The sequence below is a fragment of the Chroicocephalus ridibundus genome, chromosome 10 (assembly GCF_963924245.1).
Source record: "Chroicocephalus ridibundus chromosome 10, bChrRid1.1, whole genome shotgun sequence".
NCBI lineage: Eukaryota > Metazoa > Chordata > Aves > Charadriiformes > Laridae > Chroicocephalus > Chroicocephalus ridibundus.
In genome coordinates, this window is record NC_086293.1 from 20,801,912 (window position 1) to 20,822,095 (window position 20,184).

The 20,184-nt window shown below is 51.4% G+C and overlaps 1 protein-coding gene across 2 annotated transcripts in view; it reads right to left on the minus strand.

The window, feature by feature from the left end:
- CHST13 (carbohydrate sulfotransferase 13) overlaps positions 1-10,339 on the minus strand; it is a 34,558-nt gene extending 24,219 nt beyond the window's left edge. Inside the window, exon 1 of one of the 2 annotated variants that reach the window (XM_063348360.1) lies at positions 8,177-8,344. In XM_063348360.1, the coding sequence (XP_063204430.1) occupies positions 8,177-8,270 (94 nt within the window). In that variant the 5' untranslated portion in view covers positions 8,271-8,344. Of the gene's footprint in view, positions 1-8,176; positions 8,345-10,318 lie in introns of those variants that run through there. The other variant, XM_063348363.1, reaches the window with a different exon arrangement.
- Between the last annotated feature and the right edge of the window lie 9,845 nt (positions 10,340-20,184).

Here is a 20,184-nt window from a genome sequence, read left to right on the forward strand (position 1 = left end):
CCTTCCTGTAGCCCCCTTTAGGTACTGGAAGGGGCTATAAGGTCTCCCCGGAGTCTTCTCCAGCCTGAACAACCCCAACTCTCTCAGCCTGTCCCCACATCCATGGGTCTTGCCAGGCTGGGTGGGTCAGCAGGACAGCACCAGGTTCAAGATGAATCTCCGATGGCTCCAGATCCCACGCAGTGCTCTCGCACAGCCACTCACCAACTCCTCATACCGAAAGGCCATTTTTCAGGCAGCTGCCCAGGGCAAGTCGCAGCGATGCCCGGGGCTGACGCTGAGACGCATTTGCCAACTGCGTGTGTGCACGGGGCAGCGTGGTGTGTTTGCTTTTTGCAATCGCTCTCCTGTCTGCGGGGCTCAGACTGAAGGCACTCTTCAGGGCACTCCTGTACTCTGCCCGATTCAGCCCATCAAGGGGGGAGCAGAAATGTGGGGGCTGTTAAATGTTGGGGTGACAGCTGAGGATACCAGGCGCTGCGGGTTCATCTGGCTACTAGGTTTCCTTGGCTTGCTCAGCTCCATGCAGAGAGGAACAGGCACTGGTAGGTCGCTGAAACCACGCTGCCTCCCACAAAGTCTGTAGACATCCCAGTGCCTGGTGCTGCTGCAGCCCCCATTTGCTGAGCCCGTCTCCTGACGGCAGGAGGCTTGCAGTGCGGTTGGCACCGGGGAATGTTGGGCATCACTTCTGTGTGGGACGCGAGCCACACAAAGCCACTTCTCACACCGTGTCCTTTGGCTCCCCTTCCCTTCCCTGTTCTCGTGCACGCTGCGTTCATCACGCTGCGAGCACCACGCTCTCCTTCCAACGCAACAAACGTAGAAGCAGCTTTGCTCCCCTGCTCATTAAAATCATCAGACAAACAAAACCAAACTACGTGTCCCAGTGCTACCTCCTACACCGGGTGATCTCCTGTGAAGAACCTGCAGAAAGAGGAGTTCATCTACCCGAGCAGTGGCCACCCAGCTCCTGGGGACACAGAGTTGCTCTTTCTTCCCACCTTTGCCTTAGACTGAGACTTTGGCTTCCCTGTGGAAGCCACGGGCAATTGGGAAAGGGAGAACAGAGCGAGCTCAGGCTGCAGAGGAGATGTCAACTGATTTTGTTGCGTAATTTACTGGAATTACTGCAAACCTGCAGCAGAGTGAAAATCGGGTTGGACAGAATAAACCTGGACAGCCAGCAATGAAGCAACGATCCCGGCATCTGAAGATGAGCATCAGGAAAGGAGGACATCTGCACAGGGCAGCAGCGTGTGCAGGGTGCATTCACCAATTAACTCCCACCCTGCTGGAAGGATTTTACTGCCAAGGAGGCAGCTGGCTTTGAAGAAGAGAAAAAAGATCCATGTGAAACGGTGGCGAAATCGCAGAGTTGAACATAGACCTGTCCCAAAGCTGCAGATCGAGACGGGAGACAGAGGCAGGGTGACCCCGTTTACAGCAGTGCAAGCTCCATGGGAGCAGGTACGTGTACGGGAGAGAGGAGACTGGTCTGAACTGGGCAGCAGAGGCTGGGAATATTGGGTTCAACTCTCCACTGACACCAGTCACTCCCCTCCACCCATGAATGTATTTACTGAGGGGGAAAAAATACCCCCAGCTCTTAGGGAAGCTCCATTTGTCCCTGTTGTCAGCATCGGCGCAAGCCGTGCAGCGAAGGCAGGACCTAGGCATGGCGACGTTCACCCCAGGCCACCGGAGCTACTCTGCGAGATGCTCCCTCCCTCTCAGATCACTAATAGTCTTTAACTGCCTCTTAACAAGGAAAGTTTTGGGCGTTTGCCCAGCTGTGTCTCAAAGGCTTAATGTGAAACATTCCCCCCTTGGCCCCGCAGCGGTATTTGGGGAGTTAAGCTCTTCTCTGGGCACTCGGCTCCGAGTGGGAGTAACGGGAGTTCAGCACCTAATGCCTTTGTAGTTTCCTGGCTTCTGATAGAGGGTCCCGGGAAAGACAGCTGTGTTTGCGCTGGGATTAAGATGGAGGGTTTGTCACGCTCTCCATTCAGATGCTTGCGGGCAGCAAGGACCAAGGAAGAAAACCCAGCACATCATAAACCCCAGCACCCCCAGGAGTGCCCTGGCCACCACATGAGCACTCGCCTCCAGCCTCAGACCTGACTGATGATCGCCACAAAGTCCTTCCCGCACCAACACAGGCAAAGGTCCTGCTGCTCCCAGGAGACGTTTTTGTGGAGTCCTTTTTGCAGGATAAATAGGAGTGATGGGGTTTGGGGAGTGGGGACAGGGCAGAAAGTGCAGGTGCAACGTGCTGCTGGTGAGAAACAGCCGGGCTGGGATGGCAGCGGGATGCGGGGCCGCCGAACCGAGACGCAAATCTCTCCCGCAGGCACAGAGTTAACTCCTGGCGTGCTAAGCCCCCTTCTTCCCCCTCCCAAACCCCTCGCACGTATCAGAGATTCTCAGGAAACTGTAGAAAGCCAAGACGGACTAGAGAAAGCATTCCTCATGAAAAGCCTGGCTCTCGGGAGCAGATGGGCTTCATTACTGTCCTGCTCTCAGCAACGGACCGGGCAGATTTTTCTACGACGACAGGTCATGGCTACAGCATTTCACATCTTCCTCAAACATGGCAGACCTGAGGGCTTTCCGGCCCGTGTTGCCCAACGCCTCAGCTGACAAACGTTGCCGTACTTCGAGCACTGCCTTTGTGCGCTGGCTCCTCGAAGGGCAGCGGCTGCATCCTGGGCTTCACGACCCCTGAGACCGGGAATCCGCGACAGGCGAAACTGCCCCACGACAAAAGCAAGCAAAACAAAACCGAAAAACCAACACGGTCTCGGAGGGCGTCTTAAATTTCGCATTCATCCCTGCCCACGCTTGCAGCGTTAGCCAGGGTGAAGGCAGCGTAGCCCTTGTTATCTGGAAGGCTGAGGACACGCGTCAGCCAGCTGCCAACACGACCCAGTCTCTTACAGCCTTCGCTGGCCGAACCGCACTCCTGTCCCAAGGCAGTGCCTGAATTTCAGCCTGAAAGTACCTTTAAACAATAGGGAGGAACTGAGGTCTAAAATAGGCTCTTTCCTGTTCTGAAAAAAAGATAATCCCTGGTTTGTAAAGGTCTGCTAATATCTGTGTGTGTGCGTAGCCCTGTTCAGGCTAGGTCTAGGTGCATTTGTAGGTCTAGGGACTAGTGCTCTGTGGGACCTCAGTCAAATCACGTATGAACTCTATAATCTCTATCACTCCATAATAATTTTTCCCCCCCGAAAGAACAAATCTTTAAGCACAAGGTCAGAGATGCCTGACAGTTCACAAGGGTAACCGCTGACTTTGGGTTCATAGCTCAGAAAACCTGAAAAGCCAGATTTGCAAAGATCAGTAGCAAGAGCTTCTCCGGGACCTGCTGGTGCTGAGAGATGCTGGGCTGGGCACCAGAAACCACCCCAAAGCTGGCAGAGAGTGGTGGCAATGGGTATCTTCCGTATCCACCTTGGCACATCAGAGGGCTGCTGAACGACGAAGTTCAGTTTCCTGCCTGTGATACGTGCTACATACCGGGGGTGCGGCCTCTGGCATTGCTGCCCATCTCCATGGAACACCCCCGTCTTCCTCTCTCAGGTTGGTGAGGTGGTACCTCCACTTCGGGAGTAGCTGGAGGAGGCTTTGCTCTGTCAGTGACCAGACAAGAACCGACTGGTTGATGCAGGAGCAGACGAGGATGGAGAGAGGGACCTTTGGTGCTTCCCTGCTGGCAAACCTTTCTGGAGCGGTATCGCAACCTTGGCACTACTACGATCCTGGTTCTTGTATCTCTCGTCATGAAAGAGTCAGATGGAAAGCTGAGTACGTCTGACCCACAAAGCCCCGTGGAAGTCCAACAGCTCATGCCCATTGCAGGTCGTGAAAGATCACGGGGAGTGCAGAAGCCAGCGCTAAGCAAGCGCTGCTACAAAGATGTAAGAAGCAACGGCCGGATGCTGCAGTCAGACAGAAGCGGGGCAGAAACAAAGCAGCATTTTGAGATCGAGGGTTTTTCCTTCTTTCTTACTGGAGAAGGTGATTCAGCGCTGGAACGAACTAGAAAGAAGAGGAAGCGGAGCACTCCCCGTCCCGCAGGCTGCCTCTGTGCAAGGTCTGCTTTTGTCCCCCCCCGTCACCTCCAGTACGCACAAGTCACTGGACTGGACACAGGAAGGATGGGGCAAGAACGGAATAGCCCCGCTCTTACGCAAGGGTCTCTTGGGATCAGACTGAATTGCCGCAGGCTCCCAAAGGTGCCTCTTCCTCCAAACGCTTCTGGGACTGTCCCCTGGACGGCAAGGGGACTTTTTCCTCAAATAACACTGGTCAGAAACGGAAGCCTCAAGAAGGGGAAGGTTACGTAAAATGCTTCATATAGCACCCAGTTGCCTCTCATTAGGAAATACGTTCTTTTGGGATGGAGGAGCTGGTTATTCACTGCTTAGGAGACTGCAGGTTCATGCACACATCCCTCTGGCCCCGCACTCGTGGCCTGAAAACTGCCAGCTCTCTGGATGTCAGTACAATTTGCCTACTCACGGCTTCACCAAAAGACCTACCATTGGGGTGGCCCCACAGCACTTTTAATTAAGGTCTGTAGAAACCGCAGATGCAGATGAACGCAGGGCCTTACCACCTGCCACTCACCTCCCTCTGACTCCTTCAGATGTTCTCCCTTCTCTCTGCCCCACATCGGTACCAGCACGGTCACCCACAGCTCCCCCACCGGTGCTAAAATCAGTGTGGTTCCCCCGAGAACAGCAGTGACCAAGGCTCTGATGTAGACAAGGATCAGCAGCCTCCAGCATTTACCGCTGTGCCAGTCTAGACACAATACGACCGGAGTTAGATGAAACAACAGGCTAAGAGCCGCACTGCTCATTCCCACCTTCTCTGTACATAAAATGTACGGCGTGCAGAAACCAGCATAGCCACCAGTAACGACGCGCCACCCCTGGAGGAGGCGGCAGAGGAAGATCAACTCAGAAGACAGATGACAATCACGCTAAGGCCAGCTGGGATCTCCTGGATGGACACCAGTACAACCAAGTCCCCCTGATGGACCGCATCACTTCACGCACCAAGCTGAGATGGCGTGAGGTTTGCCCAGGAGATGAGCATCTGGCCTGCCCACATCACCAGTCCGGATGCAGGAGGGCCTGGAGATGCTGAAAGGTGACTGCTCCAGCCAAACGCCACAACTACCCGCTGGGGCAGTCAGTAAACTCCAGCTGCCAGCGTGCTCAGCACCACTTTAATACCTTCCTGCCATGCAGACATTCTGCCCCTGGCCACGTGTCTGCGAGCCTGGAGTGAGACAGCTGAAGGCCAACCGGACAGACAGGTCATTACCATCCCAAAGAGAGCAGGGGACACTCCGCGTGCTGCAGCTGCACCCCACGGCCAGGGACAAGGACTACAGCCCCCGCGGCCACCCACCGGTACAGCCAGCAGCGAGGAAAGCCAAGGGGAAGCAATCGGGGATACGAAGTCAATGCACGCTCAAACCCACACGCGGATGCTCTCCCTGGGGAGCACTGAGACTTCTCTCACCTCTCCTGAGCACCCGTGAGGTTGGCAAACACACCCGAGCCCATTTCTGCCTGCGAGGAGGTACAACGGGGCATTCTGCCACTGACTTCAGCACAAACCAACTCAGCCCAGCACCAAAATAACCAACTCAGCGGCATTTAGGAGCAGAGTTATTTCAGCACACGCTGGCGTGTGGGTGTTCCTAGGGCAGAACAAGAAAGCCTTATTTCAGCACAGCCACGGAGTTCAGCGCAAACCACCCCAACGCACGACTGCCCGGATGGAGTTAAAAGTGGGAAATGCAAACGGAGGAGTCAATTCCTGCTCCCCGAGAGGAGTGAGCCCTTAGCACTCTCAAACGTAAAGGTTTCTGCTTATATCACCTTTCCTCCCACGTTGTACGCCTTGTCGGGGTCACAGGATGGTTCGGTCTCTAGGCGGTTAGCAAGGATTAATTGAGCACGTTACACGTAACGGAGTGTGGGTGGCCCAGGAAAGGCGACCTGCTGAATCCTGCTCAAGACGGAGAAAAGGATCTGACTGCTCCTGGGGGAAGCTCACAGCCCTGCTGCTTTTCCCAGCATTTTTCTTCATTATTATATAGAAACCAAACGACACCAGGCAACTAGAACTCCAAATAACCTCAAGGCCACCATCACTTTAAACACGGCATTTTTGCCTGCAAATTGTTTACCTATTATTGTAACTGGTACCTTCTAAAATTCAAGTAATGGGCCTCAGTTTGCTTTTCTTTGGGATAAAAAAAAGAAGCGATTTTTAGCTTCCTTCTTTTCTGTATTTGGTAACGACCTTTCCTCTGCTAGTGTGAGTTTTTCACAGAACTAGAGAGGAAAGGAAAAACTGTAAACTGAAAAATAATAAGGGAAAGAAATGGCACAAAAATGAAGGCTGGAACCCAGCAAGACAACTATGAGGCTAGAAAATAACCAGATGTCGAATAGCACTTTAATTCACCTCTCTTGTGAGCCTTAAGGGGCAAATCCGCAGAGGGTATTCACCACCCTCGCAAATGGGCTTCCACCGAGCGACAAACACCACAGGCTTCCACCAGGTTGGGATCCCTACCCCAGACCTATCACCATCTACAGGACCTTGCAAAAATCACACTTGCCCAGTATGAAGGAAACAGATTTGCAGCCTGTTAAGGGCGTCGCATTTCCCAAAGCCTCAGCTGGCCAGTGCCTCTCAAGGGAGCGTTCCAGACCTGAAGTCCTCCAACCCCCTCGTGAGATGCCATCGCCATTACCGTCACCTGGTTTGCTCTGACCTGACGGGAACTCTGCGTGAAACTGTGTTGAGATCCTGCAAGGGATTAAAGTCAAGTAAGCACAGAAAGTTCTGCTGACTCAGACACGCAGAAGTCTCCTTTTGAAAACCAGAGTCCTGAAAAGAGCCACGTTTTCCAGTCAAATACTAGAAAGCGAATCCAGTGTAAAACGCGATCACCTCTCTGTCAGGAGCCCTGGAGATTACAGCCCCATTCAGGGCTGCGCTTTTTACTGAACAGTCCCAGTACTAAAATAAGATACATATATTGTTTCTTTAAAAAAAAATTACTAAGGAACACAATACTGATTGTGGTCTTCTGGGATTTCTGAATTCATTTGACAAACTTCATGTGCTCTTCTAGAAAGAACAAATGCTTGCCGAAACTTAACTCCTTTTCAATCTTACTCAGCCAACAAGTTGAGACTTTTTTATTTTTAGGAAAAAAACACATTAAAGTGATGGAGCAGCTCCTATAAAAGGAAAATCACATTTAATTTAGTCTACACTGATAAAATTCCACTAACGTTTCAGTCAAATCAGGCTTCTGGATTTTAAGACGTAACTTTAAAGGCCCCCTTGATGGATTGCTGCTGTAATCAGAAAACATTAGTACATTGTTAAAACTACAGGAATTACCCAATAACGTTTCTTAGGAAAGCGGAGCTAATTTCCCCAAAAGCGCAGAAAGCAGGCAGGGAAATAAATAACCCCTCCAGTACAAAACTGTTTATATTTTAGTTCTCTTATTACTGAATTGTTTCCCAGCATGGCAGATATTTCTAAGAGCACACACTAAAGAAGTCCCTTGAGCAATTCAACCAGATTCCCCAGGACTTTTAGTGACCGTGAAACAGGCGCTTGTGGAAGGGGGCAGCTCCTCTCCCTGTGCCAGCCCCAGCGCAGCCCCGGCGGGACTGCGCGAAGCCGCACGCAATTTCACGCCCCGCTTTCACCGAACGGGACGGACACCCAGAGAAAAGAGAAAAAAGAAAAAAAAAAAAAAAAAAAGGGGGGAAAAAAAAAAAAAAGCAGCTTGCCTTTAAAAATGAAAGACGAATTCGGCTGCCAAACAGCAGCGCTGCGATGGCAAGCCGGTCACGCGTGGCAAGCAAACACACACAGCGGCGAAGTTCAGCCGTCCCAGCCCAGAAACGTGCAGCCTCCGGGGAACCCCGGCAACGTTCACCGCCGGACCCGAACTTACGCTCCCCCGCGGATCGGCCCCTCTGGACCAGACCGGCCCCCTCTGGACCGGAGCGGGGCTCGCCGGCACCCAAGCGGTTTCGGGAACCGGCGAGGGGCTGCCCGCGGGTCCCGCCTCCCGCCCGTCCGGGGGTCCCGGTGCGGCGTGTGCCGGCGGACCCACCTGGGTTGAGGCTGCTCTGGAAGTAGAAGACGATCAGCAGGAACGAGCCCAGGCAGGCGGCCAGCGCCAGCCGCGGCGCCCGGCTCCGCCGCATCCTCCGCCGCGGCTCGGCGGCGCAGCCCAGCCCAGCCCAGCGCCCCGGGCCCGCCGAGCGCCCGCCGGCCCCGCACCGCCCCGGGCGCCGCTCCGCGCCCCGCCCCGCCCCGCCGCCCCGTCCCCCCGCCGCCAGGAAGTGACACCGGAGCGGCTCAGCCGCGGGAAGGGGAACTTGGCCCCCCGGGTGTCCCGCAGCGCAGGGGATGGCGCTGGGCGGCCGGTGGCCGCGGCGCGGTTCGCCCCATCCAGCCCCGCCGGAGCGGCGGTGGCAGCGGCGGGGGGGGCGGGGGGGACACGCGGTGTTGGAGGCGGGGGGGAGGGTTTCCTCGCCCTGCCAGCGCTGGGGAGTACGCGCTTCCCCACCAAACTCCCGTGATGGCTTTAAAACTCCTCGCAGGGGAAGAGGGAGTTACTGGTGTGCTGGCAGGGGGCGGGAGGTGCCTGGTGGCTTTTCTCGGAAGCATCACAAAGTTGTGCAGCCTTAAAAATATACCTCTTCTGGTTTATTATGTTTTGGCTAACCCCCTGGCCCTGCAGACTTTAGCCGAAAGCAATAATGCTTCTGACTAATTTTGACTCAAGTCGTAAAGTTATGCAGGAGGAGGACACAATTTTCTACCAAGCTCTGCATGTTTTTGCAAAGCCAGAGCGCAAAGCTCTTACCACGTCCTCTAACCCCCAGGCTCTGTAATTGCAGGCAAAACAAGCTCTGAGCTTCTGTTGCCCCAGTTTTGAAATAGCAGTAATGCTGTTGACCCACCTCTGTAAAACACTCAAGATCTACTCAAAGGCCACTTGCCAAATTAGAAAGTCCGGCTGAGCGCTGGATTTCCACTGACAACAGTCAATCACTGCTTCTCTCTTCATCCCGAAAATACTTCGCTTTAAGAAAAAGAGGACAGCTCAAGGAGGAGCCACTCAGAATGACAAAGAAAGCCTGGGTGTGTGCACATGCTGGGCTTCATTCTGCCCTCATTTAGGGCACAGTAAGCCAGGAGAATGAATTCATTGCAGTGAAGGAAGCTGGAATGAAATAAGCCGAGCAGTGCCGTGTAGGCCAAGCTGAGCTATCACCGTGCGATTACACGGCTCTATAAAGTCCCGGTTGGATGGTCTAGAGGGGGGCAACAGAAATGAGACCACCGCTGAGATCCTAATGTACTTACACCTCCTTGCAAGGTCACAGCAGTGTCTGCGGTAACCCGTTGGAAGGATAACCTCAGCTCCTGAGCCCTGTGCCCGTCTGATGTGCAGGCAGGGACCGTAACCCCTGCCACCGGGGAGTGAGACAGGCAGTGCTGGGAGAGAGCTGATGGCTGCTGGCCGGGAATGGCTCTGCAGACGCAGGTTGTATTTCATTGCAAGTACTTCAAGCAATTTTCCCCCCCTCGACGAGTGCGCAAAGAGCTGGGATCTGCCTTACGTGCAAAGACGGGCTGAGAGACCCCGGGGACAAAGGGACTGGCTGAGTCCAGGGGGAGAGGAGGGACTGGTGTGGGTGAATACATTTTGATATCTGCTTACAGGCATTACCCTTGTGGTGGGGATGCACTACAGAGTGAAACCTCCCCTGATTTTTGTTTCTGATAGAGGCTTCCAACAACCTCAGAGGGGAATAAACACCTAAGGGTTTTGTCAGTATTAGACGAGACCAGAGCGGTTTTCTGGGTGTTCACTACAGCAAAAGGGACGTCTGGTGCTGCTGTCCTTGAACCTCTCAAGGGACAGAGTGAGGTTCAGGGGCTGAAGGTGCATCCAGCCTGTGCAGTGGGAGTCCCCTTCCAGTAGCTTTTCAGGAGCTGGAAGGGGCAACTCAGACAGTCGGTGAGTTTTTCACTATTTGTATCTCCCAGTACTGAAACACCAGAAAATTTGGACCACGGCTATTACAGGAGCTAAGGAAAATAATCACCTCTTTAACCCAACTTCCCTGGGCTCAACAGAAGAACTAAAAACACTGCCAAGTGACAAATCCTCACCCATAGTTGGGCATTCCGTTTAAAAGAAAATACAATAAAACACCCCAGTTGAAACTCAGACACTGACCTGTTGAGTCCTGCTGACTGCTGTCTGTATTTCACACCCGAGGGCAGGGCCGGGGCCATCTGTGATCACATCAGCTATGCAAGGCTGGTCTTCCAGCGTCCGAGGTGAACGTGCTGTTCACATCTGCGGGGCTAGATGAGGTAAGGGGAAACACGCCACGAAGATTTTATAGGAATCCTGCTTGGACTCAGCTGCAAATATGATTGGCTCCAATGCTAAAACACCCTTTTTAGAAGGACAAACACATTTTCAAGGGGGAAGGGGGACATTATGGCATGAGCTGTTGGGTGGTAACGACACCAGCTGCTGGGAAGTCAGGGCTTTGCTGTTGCCTGTTTCCGTGTGTCTGAGAAACCCCCCCGGTCCCACGTGCTGATGGCTCGTACCATCCCCCTTCCCCTGCATCCCCATCCCCAGAAAGGAAAGAGCAACCCCAGCCCGTAAGGCAGACGATGGTGGCTGTTGCTTACCTGGGAAGAGAGGTCACCCCAGGAGCGTAGAATGGCAGAGGATTAAGCTCAAGCTCTCAGACTCCCAAATTATTATCCCAAGACTATTTCTAAGGGAATCATCAGATTCCGTCTGCATTGGAGAAGCCCCTCTCTCCCTCCCCAAGCCCCACTGGCGACTGGAGAACAACTGAGGCATGACGCACGCGTGAAAATGCGACTGCTCAGCGGCACGTGTGAAATGAGTGTGGCAGTTTTCTGTGGGCGAGCACTGAGCCTGGCTCCCTCCGTCTGCCGCTTTGCTAGGTTAATTGGAAGAACTGAGAAATGAGTATTTCCTAGAGAACGGCAATGGCTCCTTCCCCGCCAGGCGGTGAACTGCCCGTGGAAGGGCCACCCTGCTCCCTGTCTGCACCATGCCTCGCATCGTGGGGTTCAGACCATGGCTAGAGCTATTTATGGCTATAAAGGCAATATGGATAACCAAGAATAATGGTCAAAAGGTACTAATAACACGGCATGGTAGAAACTCGTTACTACCAAGGCCTGGAACTGCATCTGGCTTGTAGGTGAAGAGGGAGTGCTTTTTGCCTGCAGAAAGATGCTGTGCCTTTGATGCAGTGCACGCTTGATTCCCTCCCTGCTCATTAGCAGTGCTCGTTACTGTCTTCTCAGCAGGTTTCTCCCAAATGCCTTGCTGTTTCCCAGGACCTTGGTGCCACTGAGTGAGATTAACCCCAAGCTTTGGTCGGATGACCATGTTGAATGGAAATTAAACATCAGCTAGTTTCAGCTGGAAACTGAGGAATCCATTGGACTCCTCCCCAAGTCCTAGTTTTCCAGCTACCCGGAAAAGGAGCCTGTCCCAGGGGATATTTTGATTTGGCACCCAGTTATTTAGGTCTGAAGCCTGAGTGCCACGGAAATAGTTTATCCTGGCCTGATGCTGGTGAGACCTCCATCTGCTGGTGGCTTCGCCCCAGTGCACACTGTGTTTGCAACCAGAGCCCCCAAGTTTTACCAAGCCAGCAAGGGCTTGGGCAGATATGTAGGGAATTACACCGATGCGGTACAGGCTTTCTTCAGAGAGCAGCACCTGGGGAGATACTCACAGAGACGACCGTGGGTAATGTCCTCTCTGTTTTCTAAGACGGGCATTAGGCATCACCCTGCCGCCAGCATTTCTATGGGCCCCAGTGTATCCTGATACTCAATGCTTTGTTTTTAAATTTTATAGCATCACTGTAATGTGCCAGCTGAGAGGGACCTTGCAATGCCCCAGCTCATCCCCTACGCGAGCAGATGTATGCGCAGCTTGTTCTGAAAGTTTCCCCAAGAAGGACGCCTTATGGTCTCGCCCAGTGATCCCTTCCAGCTCTGCAAACCCTCAAAAATTTTCCTACCACCTTATCCAAACTGTCCTTGTCATAACTGGGACCCACAACATTTTGCCCTGAAAGACGAGCAGGGTGCCCCGTTCTGTCACATTCTTTTGTATTAACCGGGAAAGATCAATTCTGCCAACATCACCAAGCTGCAATGCTTGCTTTCTCAAGCAGTGCATTATTTTTCCACCATCTCCTGTAGTCCTTTTCACCTGCAGAATGTGAGTTTTCAAATATTACTTCATCAAAATGCTAGTGTTTATGCCCACTTTACACTGGTATACAACAGCCGCAGTTCAAAGCAGCAACGAATCACGCTGGGGTGGACTTTTCACCATTAGGTGCTGGACTAAATATTTGCAGGCCCAGTATATAAGAGAAACAGGTTGGATAAAAGGTAGAATTTACATTAAATACCTCTGGAGAGGTAACCAAAGAGTTAAAAGTATATATAATAAAACAAGACGCTTGGTGAATCTTTTAAATCCATGGCCAGATTTTGCCACTTGTTCATACGGAGTAGCACTAATGCCTTGAGCAAATCTCCTTGGTCTCAGGGGGACAGGGCAGGGAATAAGCAGCCGATCCCAAAGACACTCCACACCCTGGGGAATCCCACCGATTTGGTGGGTACGAGAGCATACGTTGCCTGAAGTTACGCAGGTTCATACGCCTTGTCAGAAAAAAAGTACTAAGCGTTAGGATAGTGCAAATAGCATCTGGTCCTGAGTAGTTAATATAGTTACCTGGCTAATTCCATAGCTTGCTGACCTTTCTGTTCCCAAACAAAACGCTAATGACTTCCCAGAGATCCTTTTGCAATTATCTCCTGATCTCCTGGGAAATCTCCCTAAGAGAACAAGAAACGAAAAACTGGGCTCTCGCTTCTCGTCGTGGAATGCAGGCCTCTGTCAAAATAGATTTTAAGAAATCATTCATTTAACTTTCTTGCTGCCACAGTTAAAAAAAAAAAAAAACAAAAAAAAGGAGAAAAAAAGGCAGCAGCTGTTTTCTTTTAAAAGCACTAGTGGTGATGGGAGCAAACCAAATTACAGGCTCTGAGGACTAGTCTCTGCCTGCAATGCTTGCATCTACTGGAAAGGTTGTTGGTGTGATGGAAACTCCCATTCAAACATTTTATTCAGTGGTGGCAACTGGGGACCGTGTTTGCCTTTTGTACCAGGCATTTATATTTCATTAGTTTATATACGGTTACCAGCTGGGAGCTTGTTCTCTGCTGATGCCTGATTTAGAGGCCCGCGTGAGGAGGGGATGTGATTTACAGACACACGCTGGAAAGCCAATTGCCCTTGATCTTCGTGCAGCGCTGGGAGCGGCGGTGACTTCCGACAGCAGGAGCAGCAGAGCTGTCAGGCCTCCCGCTAGGAGCACGAGACTCCCGCGGTCGGCGCTGGCTTCGTGCTCTGCTGTTCCTTGCACGTTCGCAGCAGAAAGCCGCGGCCTCCCTCCCTGCTGCCCAAAGCACCCCTCAGCTCCGTCTGCCCCCGTGTAGCAGCTGCATGCAGGGTTACACAAAGAGAGGGGGACGCTGGAAAATCACTGCACGGCTAACGACCTTTCTGCTCCAGGGAACCCTGTAAAGCCCTGGAGCAAGCTGCTACGGCTGCCATCCTGCCCGTCATGTGTCAGCGCACAGCGGACAACTCAATACCTAGCTTCTCCGGCATCGCAGGGGAACACAATTCAGAGGCGGGAGATGGAGAGAAGCAGTTTTTCTAGTGCGTCACAGAGATCTCCTGCGAGCAAGACTCCGCGCAGAGCAGGGACTCGTATACTCAATGCTCTTTTTTTACAGTCTGGTTATGGCGGCTGGGAAAGAGGACTCTGAGTATTTTAAGCACAAATAGGTCTTGCAAGGAAAACACATTTTGAGTTTCCCTCTGGAGGTGGGAATTTCTCCTTCTCATTCCTTAAGATGTTGCCTCCTCCAAGGAAGGACTGCATCTGCAACATGATGAGGGCTCTGAAGGGAAGGGTAAAAGCTCCTGAGGCAGGGCCCATAGGGTTTCACCTGGCGCACAAATGCCTAACTCACAGCAGGTACATTGCCAGACTTTTCATAGGGCCCAAACTACCTTCTCTTGCAGGTTCCTTAGGATTAGTGAGCACTGAATATTCACTACGTAGTAAAAATATCCTCTGTCTCATTCTTATCTTGTGGTGCGAATTCCAACAAATAACACCAAATGCTGTTGTGGGGAAGCAGAAATACAAATACTGCTATAGCTATGTACCCAAATCCCTCAGGGCAGGATGGGCTCTCAAAGGCCCAAGCTGGTCATTTTTTTGAGCAGATGGAAAAGCCTGACTGCAGCCTGGGCCTTGCTGCGTCGCCTCACAGTGCGGCACAACAATATTGACGTCCCTGGGGGACTACGAGCGCTGCCCTGCTGCCTGGGTTTGGGATTAAAAACAAGTCATGGCTGAAGAGAACAGGCCCTTCTCCTGATGGCCAGATCCACGCCGGGACTGGGACATCCCTCGCTGGGGATGTGGTGCTTCTCCTGATAGAAATGACTGGGCTCAGGCTGGTCAATAGAGATGCCACATGCGTGCCAGCGTGTTTCGACTGGGCAGCCTGGTGGCACTAGCGCTGGAGAGCATCCACGGAAACAGCATCCAGGCAGCCTGCCTCTGGGAGCTGCCGTTAGCTTCTAGGAAAGCAGAGCATGCACACAAATCTCTTTGTTTCGCCTATCGTAGCATCACAAACAAGATACCGATGGTCCTGACGCCAAGTAACAGGCAGTGGAGGAGCTGCCAGCTTTTGTTACACTGATAAACATCTTCTAAAGCCAGTAAAAGCCACCGAGCTCTCTTTCACCAGTGCAACGTGGCGATGCCTTCCAGCTGTGCACCAGGAGAAGAGACTCACAGCTGTCCAAAGTTTGTTTTGAAACCCCTCCATGAAACAAACACTCACCGTGCGCACTCTTTACTCCGTGGGGTGATAAGAAGAGCTGTTTTCATGCACATGGATGCAGGGGACACCTATTTTGCAGGCATGCTATCAGGAGCACCGTTCGGAGTGGAGGCTGGTGGAGGCTGGTGACAGCCCTCCTCTCCTGTGGGGATTTCCTGTCTTGGTCCCCAGGAAAGCCTTTTCCCAGACAGAAATCCCTTGGTTTTCCCTTGGGCGAAGGCTGAGGGATGGAAGAGGTTTATTTGGTGTAGTGGCCAACTCTCAAATACTTTGCAAAGCATCAAGACCCAGTGAGTTGAGTTCTATTACCTGCTCCCCTGAAGCTCTTCTAGAACAAGAGAAACTAGCCTGCATCTTGGTTTCCTGCCATCTACAGCTGGGGCGAACGCAGTGGGGAGTCTCATTACTGGGTAACACCAAACCTTGCAGTAATTTGTCGTGACCGTCCTTGCAGTCTTTGATCTGTTCAGCCTCTGTCTGCGTTCAGGTCCTACTGGACCTCCCCAGCAGTGGCAGGTGAGATGGACACAAGACCTGCCCCATGTGCTGACCTTGCTACCATGGTCCCAGCACGTCAGAACAAAAAATTCTCTCCTGGGAGCCTGGGCAGAGTTTGCATTTAAAAGATTCCCAAAATGGGGAAAAACTGGGGTTTGGAGATGCCATCAGGAGACCTCTCCACGTTTCAGGGCAATTTGAGCACTGTGCTCTTTAAACCGTTTGGCCAAAGCTGGTGATAACTAAGGGGGAGGGAGTGTTTGCCCACACAGGCACGGCGCCTCTGCTGATGTATTTGCAAGCCCAGAATTGTTAGTTTGAAGCCTGTAATGAAAAGGCCAGATCTTTGGCTGCTGTAAGCATTTGCTCAGAGACCGTATTCATTTTTATCCCAGCCGAGGGACCACGTCCAGGAAGTCTATACATGCATTTGATAGAAAGAAATTTGTTAACAGCATGCTTTTATACCTTCACAAAAGGTATAAACCAGATTATTCTAAGCTGGGTTTTATTTGCTTGGAAGCGTGGGACTCAATAGCACAGCCAAGCCAGGTATCTTAGGAGCAGTGCAGGCAGCAAAGAAATTTCTTTGAAAAGTCCTGTTTCCTGGACTTCGATCTATTTACGTTGACGTGTTCATGACCAGAACCCCAGGACCAAATGGTCTGAGGTCTTGTGATCTTATATACCCACGCAGCCAGCAGCCAAGATATAACAAGGCAGAGAGACCCTAGTTTAAGTGCCTCGGCTGGAAAGTCCCCTTTCTTAGCACAGCAGCCGCGAGGACAAGGTTGCGATCTGGGGTGTTTCATTCTCCAGCTCCCTCGGTCCGAGCAAAGGCAAATTTATCCCTGAGAGCGGAGGCGGGGGGTGTACTGCGGCGAGAAGTGCTCCTGGCCAAACGAAACAGCTTCTCAGCCTGGTGGGGCACGGCGTGCTGGAGAGTGCTCTCTTCCCTGCAGCGCTCACTTTGCTGCTATTATGCACACATCCATCTGAATTGGCTCCAAATACAAAGGAAAGAGGGGGAAAAAAAAAAAAAAAAGAACCAAGCCTGTAAATAACGACATAAATTGCCATCAGTGGTCAGAGCAGTGCTATAAAAGACTCCTCGACCACGGAATGACCATGCTGAGAAGGTTCCCTTTCTCCTTAAAACCTTGTGTTATAGGCAGGGACAGAGGGCCTCTGTGTTCTTGTCCCTCTTGCATCAGGGAAGCTTGGGCACGTCTGTCCCTTGTCCCCCCAGCACTCCATATCCTGACAGCATAACCAGACCTTCCAGAAACACTGACATTGCTGAGACCCCCTACAGCAAAGCAGCCTGGCCCTGGAGGAAGAGGAGAAGACAACAAATGGAGCAATGTTTTCAAAGAAACTAATACGACTTAGGTACTGCCCTCACTGGCCACATTTAGATGAGGCTTTAGGTTCCTAAATCCCTTTACCACTGCCGAAACATTCCCTCGTGACTAAAAACAGAGTTTCTTGTTTACTGAAGGGGGTACGATTAAAATAGTCATCGTCACTTAACTACCATTTGTGAGGCTGTACCCTGTGCACACTGCCACAAAGTCAACCCCAGGTTTGTTACTGCAATGTTAAGCACAGACAACTAATTGCACATGCCTAGACGTGACAGGGCTGGCCAAATCCAATCTAAACAGCTTCTATTTCATGGAAACCCTGGCTAAAAAATCATATAAATATTCTTTGTCAGAAATCGTCCATGACACTCTGTTTTCACTATTCCAGGAAGCCTGAGATACTATTTTTATTTAGACTAAAAATAATAAAGGCTTTTCTCCAATCCTCTGGGTGCCCTAATTGAATTACGTCTGCATTAGTAAACCCCAGCACTGCTAAAATCAGACAACCGCCTACCCAGAATATCTAGGAGGCATGGTGTCTGTCTCCTCCAGAAACTCTATCCAGAGGTGTCTTCTGCAAGAAGTTTAGTCCTGGAAAGCTACCAAATCAGCTGAGTATGGAGCAGAGAAAGCACATTCCAAGTCTCCAAGCCACTGCAGGGAAAGCCCAGCCGACTGGCTCCTCTCTTTTACAAAGGAATCTTTCAAACAAGGATTTTGGTCCAGCGTTTGCACAGTCCGTCCTAGCTGGAAGGGGACAGGGCATTGGATTTCCAGCTGGAGCTCTTATTACTACCACCATTAATTCAGGAGAAACCGTCCGGGTAGCCCTGCAGGCTGCAGCCCCAACAGCTCAGATCAAAGGTTTGCAGGTAATGCCTCAGCCTCTTCTTGCAGGTATTAACCATGGAATGATGATTCATGAGTTTCTGCATCACGTGCTCCCAGAAACTTAAGCCTGTGAGTCCCAGTCTTAGTTTCCTAATGCTTTTTGTCGCAGCCTAGAGAGAATATGCCTGTCCACCCTACCGCGGGTGACCCTGGAGCAGGTACCAGCACGACCTGCAGGGTAACCTCCCGCTCAAGCCCGGAGAGTCTCCCTGGCTGAGTTACTGATGCTCTGCACTGCCCAGGGCATGGCCAGGCTTATCTCAGAGCTCTTGGCTTGTAATGTTAGCACTGCTGAAAATGTTAAAGAACAGCCTGACTGCTACCAAATCCATATATCGACGGCAGATAGCTCCTGTCCTTTTTCAGCGGTTGCTGTATTTCCAGCTGGTTGCAATGAGACGGGTTCTACCCTTTTCAGCGTAGCTAAAATAATCCACAGAAAGACCCAGGAGCCTGAACTTCTCTGAAGTTTGCTTTCAGTGAGGGCGGGGGGAAGAAAAAGCTAATTCTTTTCTACAGATGTTCTCACAAATACTGTGATTTCAGGAAAGCCAGAGAGAATTCAAATGCCCCTCTCAGCTGAGGAAGAAAGCACATTCATATGCCTTCCCCAAGCCTTCTTTCCAACTAACAGTGCAGCCAGTGTCATTGAAAAAAAAAATAGGAAAAAAATGAAGCAAATAGTAGGGTGGTGTTTTTTTTTTTTTTTTTGGCTGTTATTTCTGTGGTTAAAGCTACAGCTAAAAGCAGCGGTAGCAGGTTACGTCAGAAACTGAATATGCTACTGTGCGGAGGTTCAATTCAGTGAACTGGGCAGCCTTATAAAGAAATTGGTTTTCAAACTTCAGAAATGAATTTAAACAAAGCATGATTATCTCTTCCAACGGAGGCACGTTTCAGAAAACGCCAGCCGTACACAGTACAAGATCGCTCAGGCATATGTTGCAATGTTTAAAAACCTGAAGCAATGAGAACTGCACTGAAGCTTGCTCTGTTTTACTCTCAGTTGGCATCCTGGAGCTAATGGAGTGGAGGAGCTCGAACAAAGTGCTTCAGTCAGGCTCTCTGCGGCTCATGCCCTGAAATGCCCCTGCCCAACAGTTCGGTACTGCAGTCCTCCAGCCCTTCGGGGGGTCCTCCCAAACAGGAGATGGGGGAGCAAAGCCACCCCCCAACCTCCTGGTTTTACCAAAGCAAGGCTAGGAATACCTAATAACTGATGAGGAAAGAAAAACCCGCTGCTCGAATTTTGCAGGGGTGGCAGAGAAGGACATGCTCCTAATGAAACATCAATCAGTAGAGTCCTGCAACGTGGCCCTCACCCAAGCTCGCACGGTGCGTGCGGGCTGGGGCTCCTCGGTCAGAGCTCCCCTTTGCACCACGAAGCTGGTGAGATCCAGTGGCTGCTGCTGAGCATCAGCCCTGTGCTGAAGGGGGGTCAAATCCCGCTGGGCTGAAAGCACCAGGCTTGTGGCGCTTTTTAGTGGTGTCCACAGGCCACGTGGAAAAGCTTCGTGCTGCCCAGCAGAGCAGCTGTAACTGAGCAGTAAGATAATCAGCGAGAGGGAACCGTGATTATACATTATCTAGAAATATGGCTGGCCCAGCATATAAACTCTGGCTCCGTGCAAGGAAAAGATTAGGAATTGGGGAAAAAATGTAATAAAGCTGTGTTATTCTGACAGTTAATTCTCATCCGCGCTGCGGTGCAGTATCTATGGCTTTACTGTCCTCTCCTATTCTGCTCTCTTAGCTTTATTTCCTCTGGTAGCTGGTTTGTAGCCAACCAAACTATTCCTGCAGAGCCCAACAGAGGTTCGTGGTGCTAAAGCAGACAGCCATGCAGCCAAGGCTGACGCTGGCTTTGCAGGACCTCCTCTCGAGATTTCCAAAGCGGGCAAGTCTCCATGGATCTCGTGAGCCACTGTTTGACTGCACAGGAATTTATAGTTATGTGACCATTACAGCTTTAGCCGAAGAAGGGATATATTTTACCGGTTAACATTTTCCAATGAAATCTTAATTGAACTGTGCAGAAGCCAAGGAAAGAAAACCATTCTCAGCTGAAGTCTCTGAAATGCGTTCTGCAATCGGTCAGGTCAAGTGCACACTGGCCTAATCCTAAATCCCACTGTTTTGCGACCAGGGCTAGGAATGGCAATGAATGACACGAAGCAAAATCTCCTGGGTTTGAATGCAGCGTCTCAAATACCTGTCCTGAGCTCAAAGAAGTCTGATCTGCGACTGCGCGTTGACATTGGTGAACGTGACAGCGAAACTGAAAAAATTACCATGAGAAGATTACCAAGGAAAAGGTATCAATCAATGG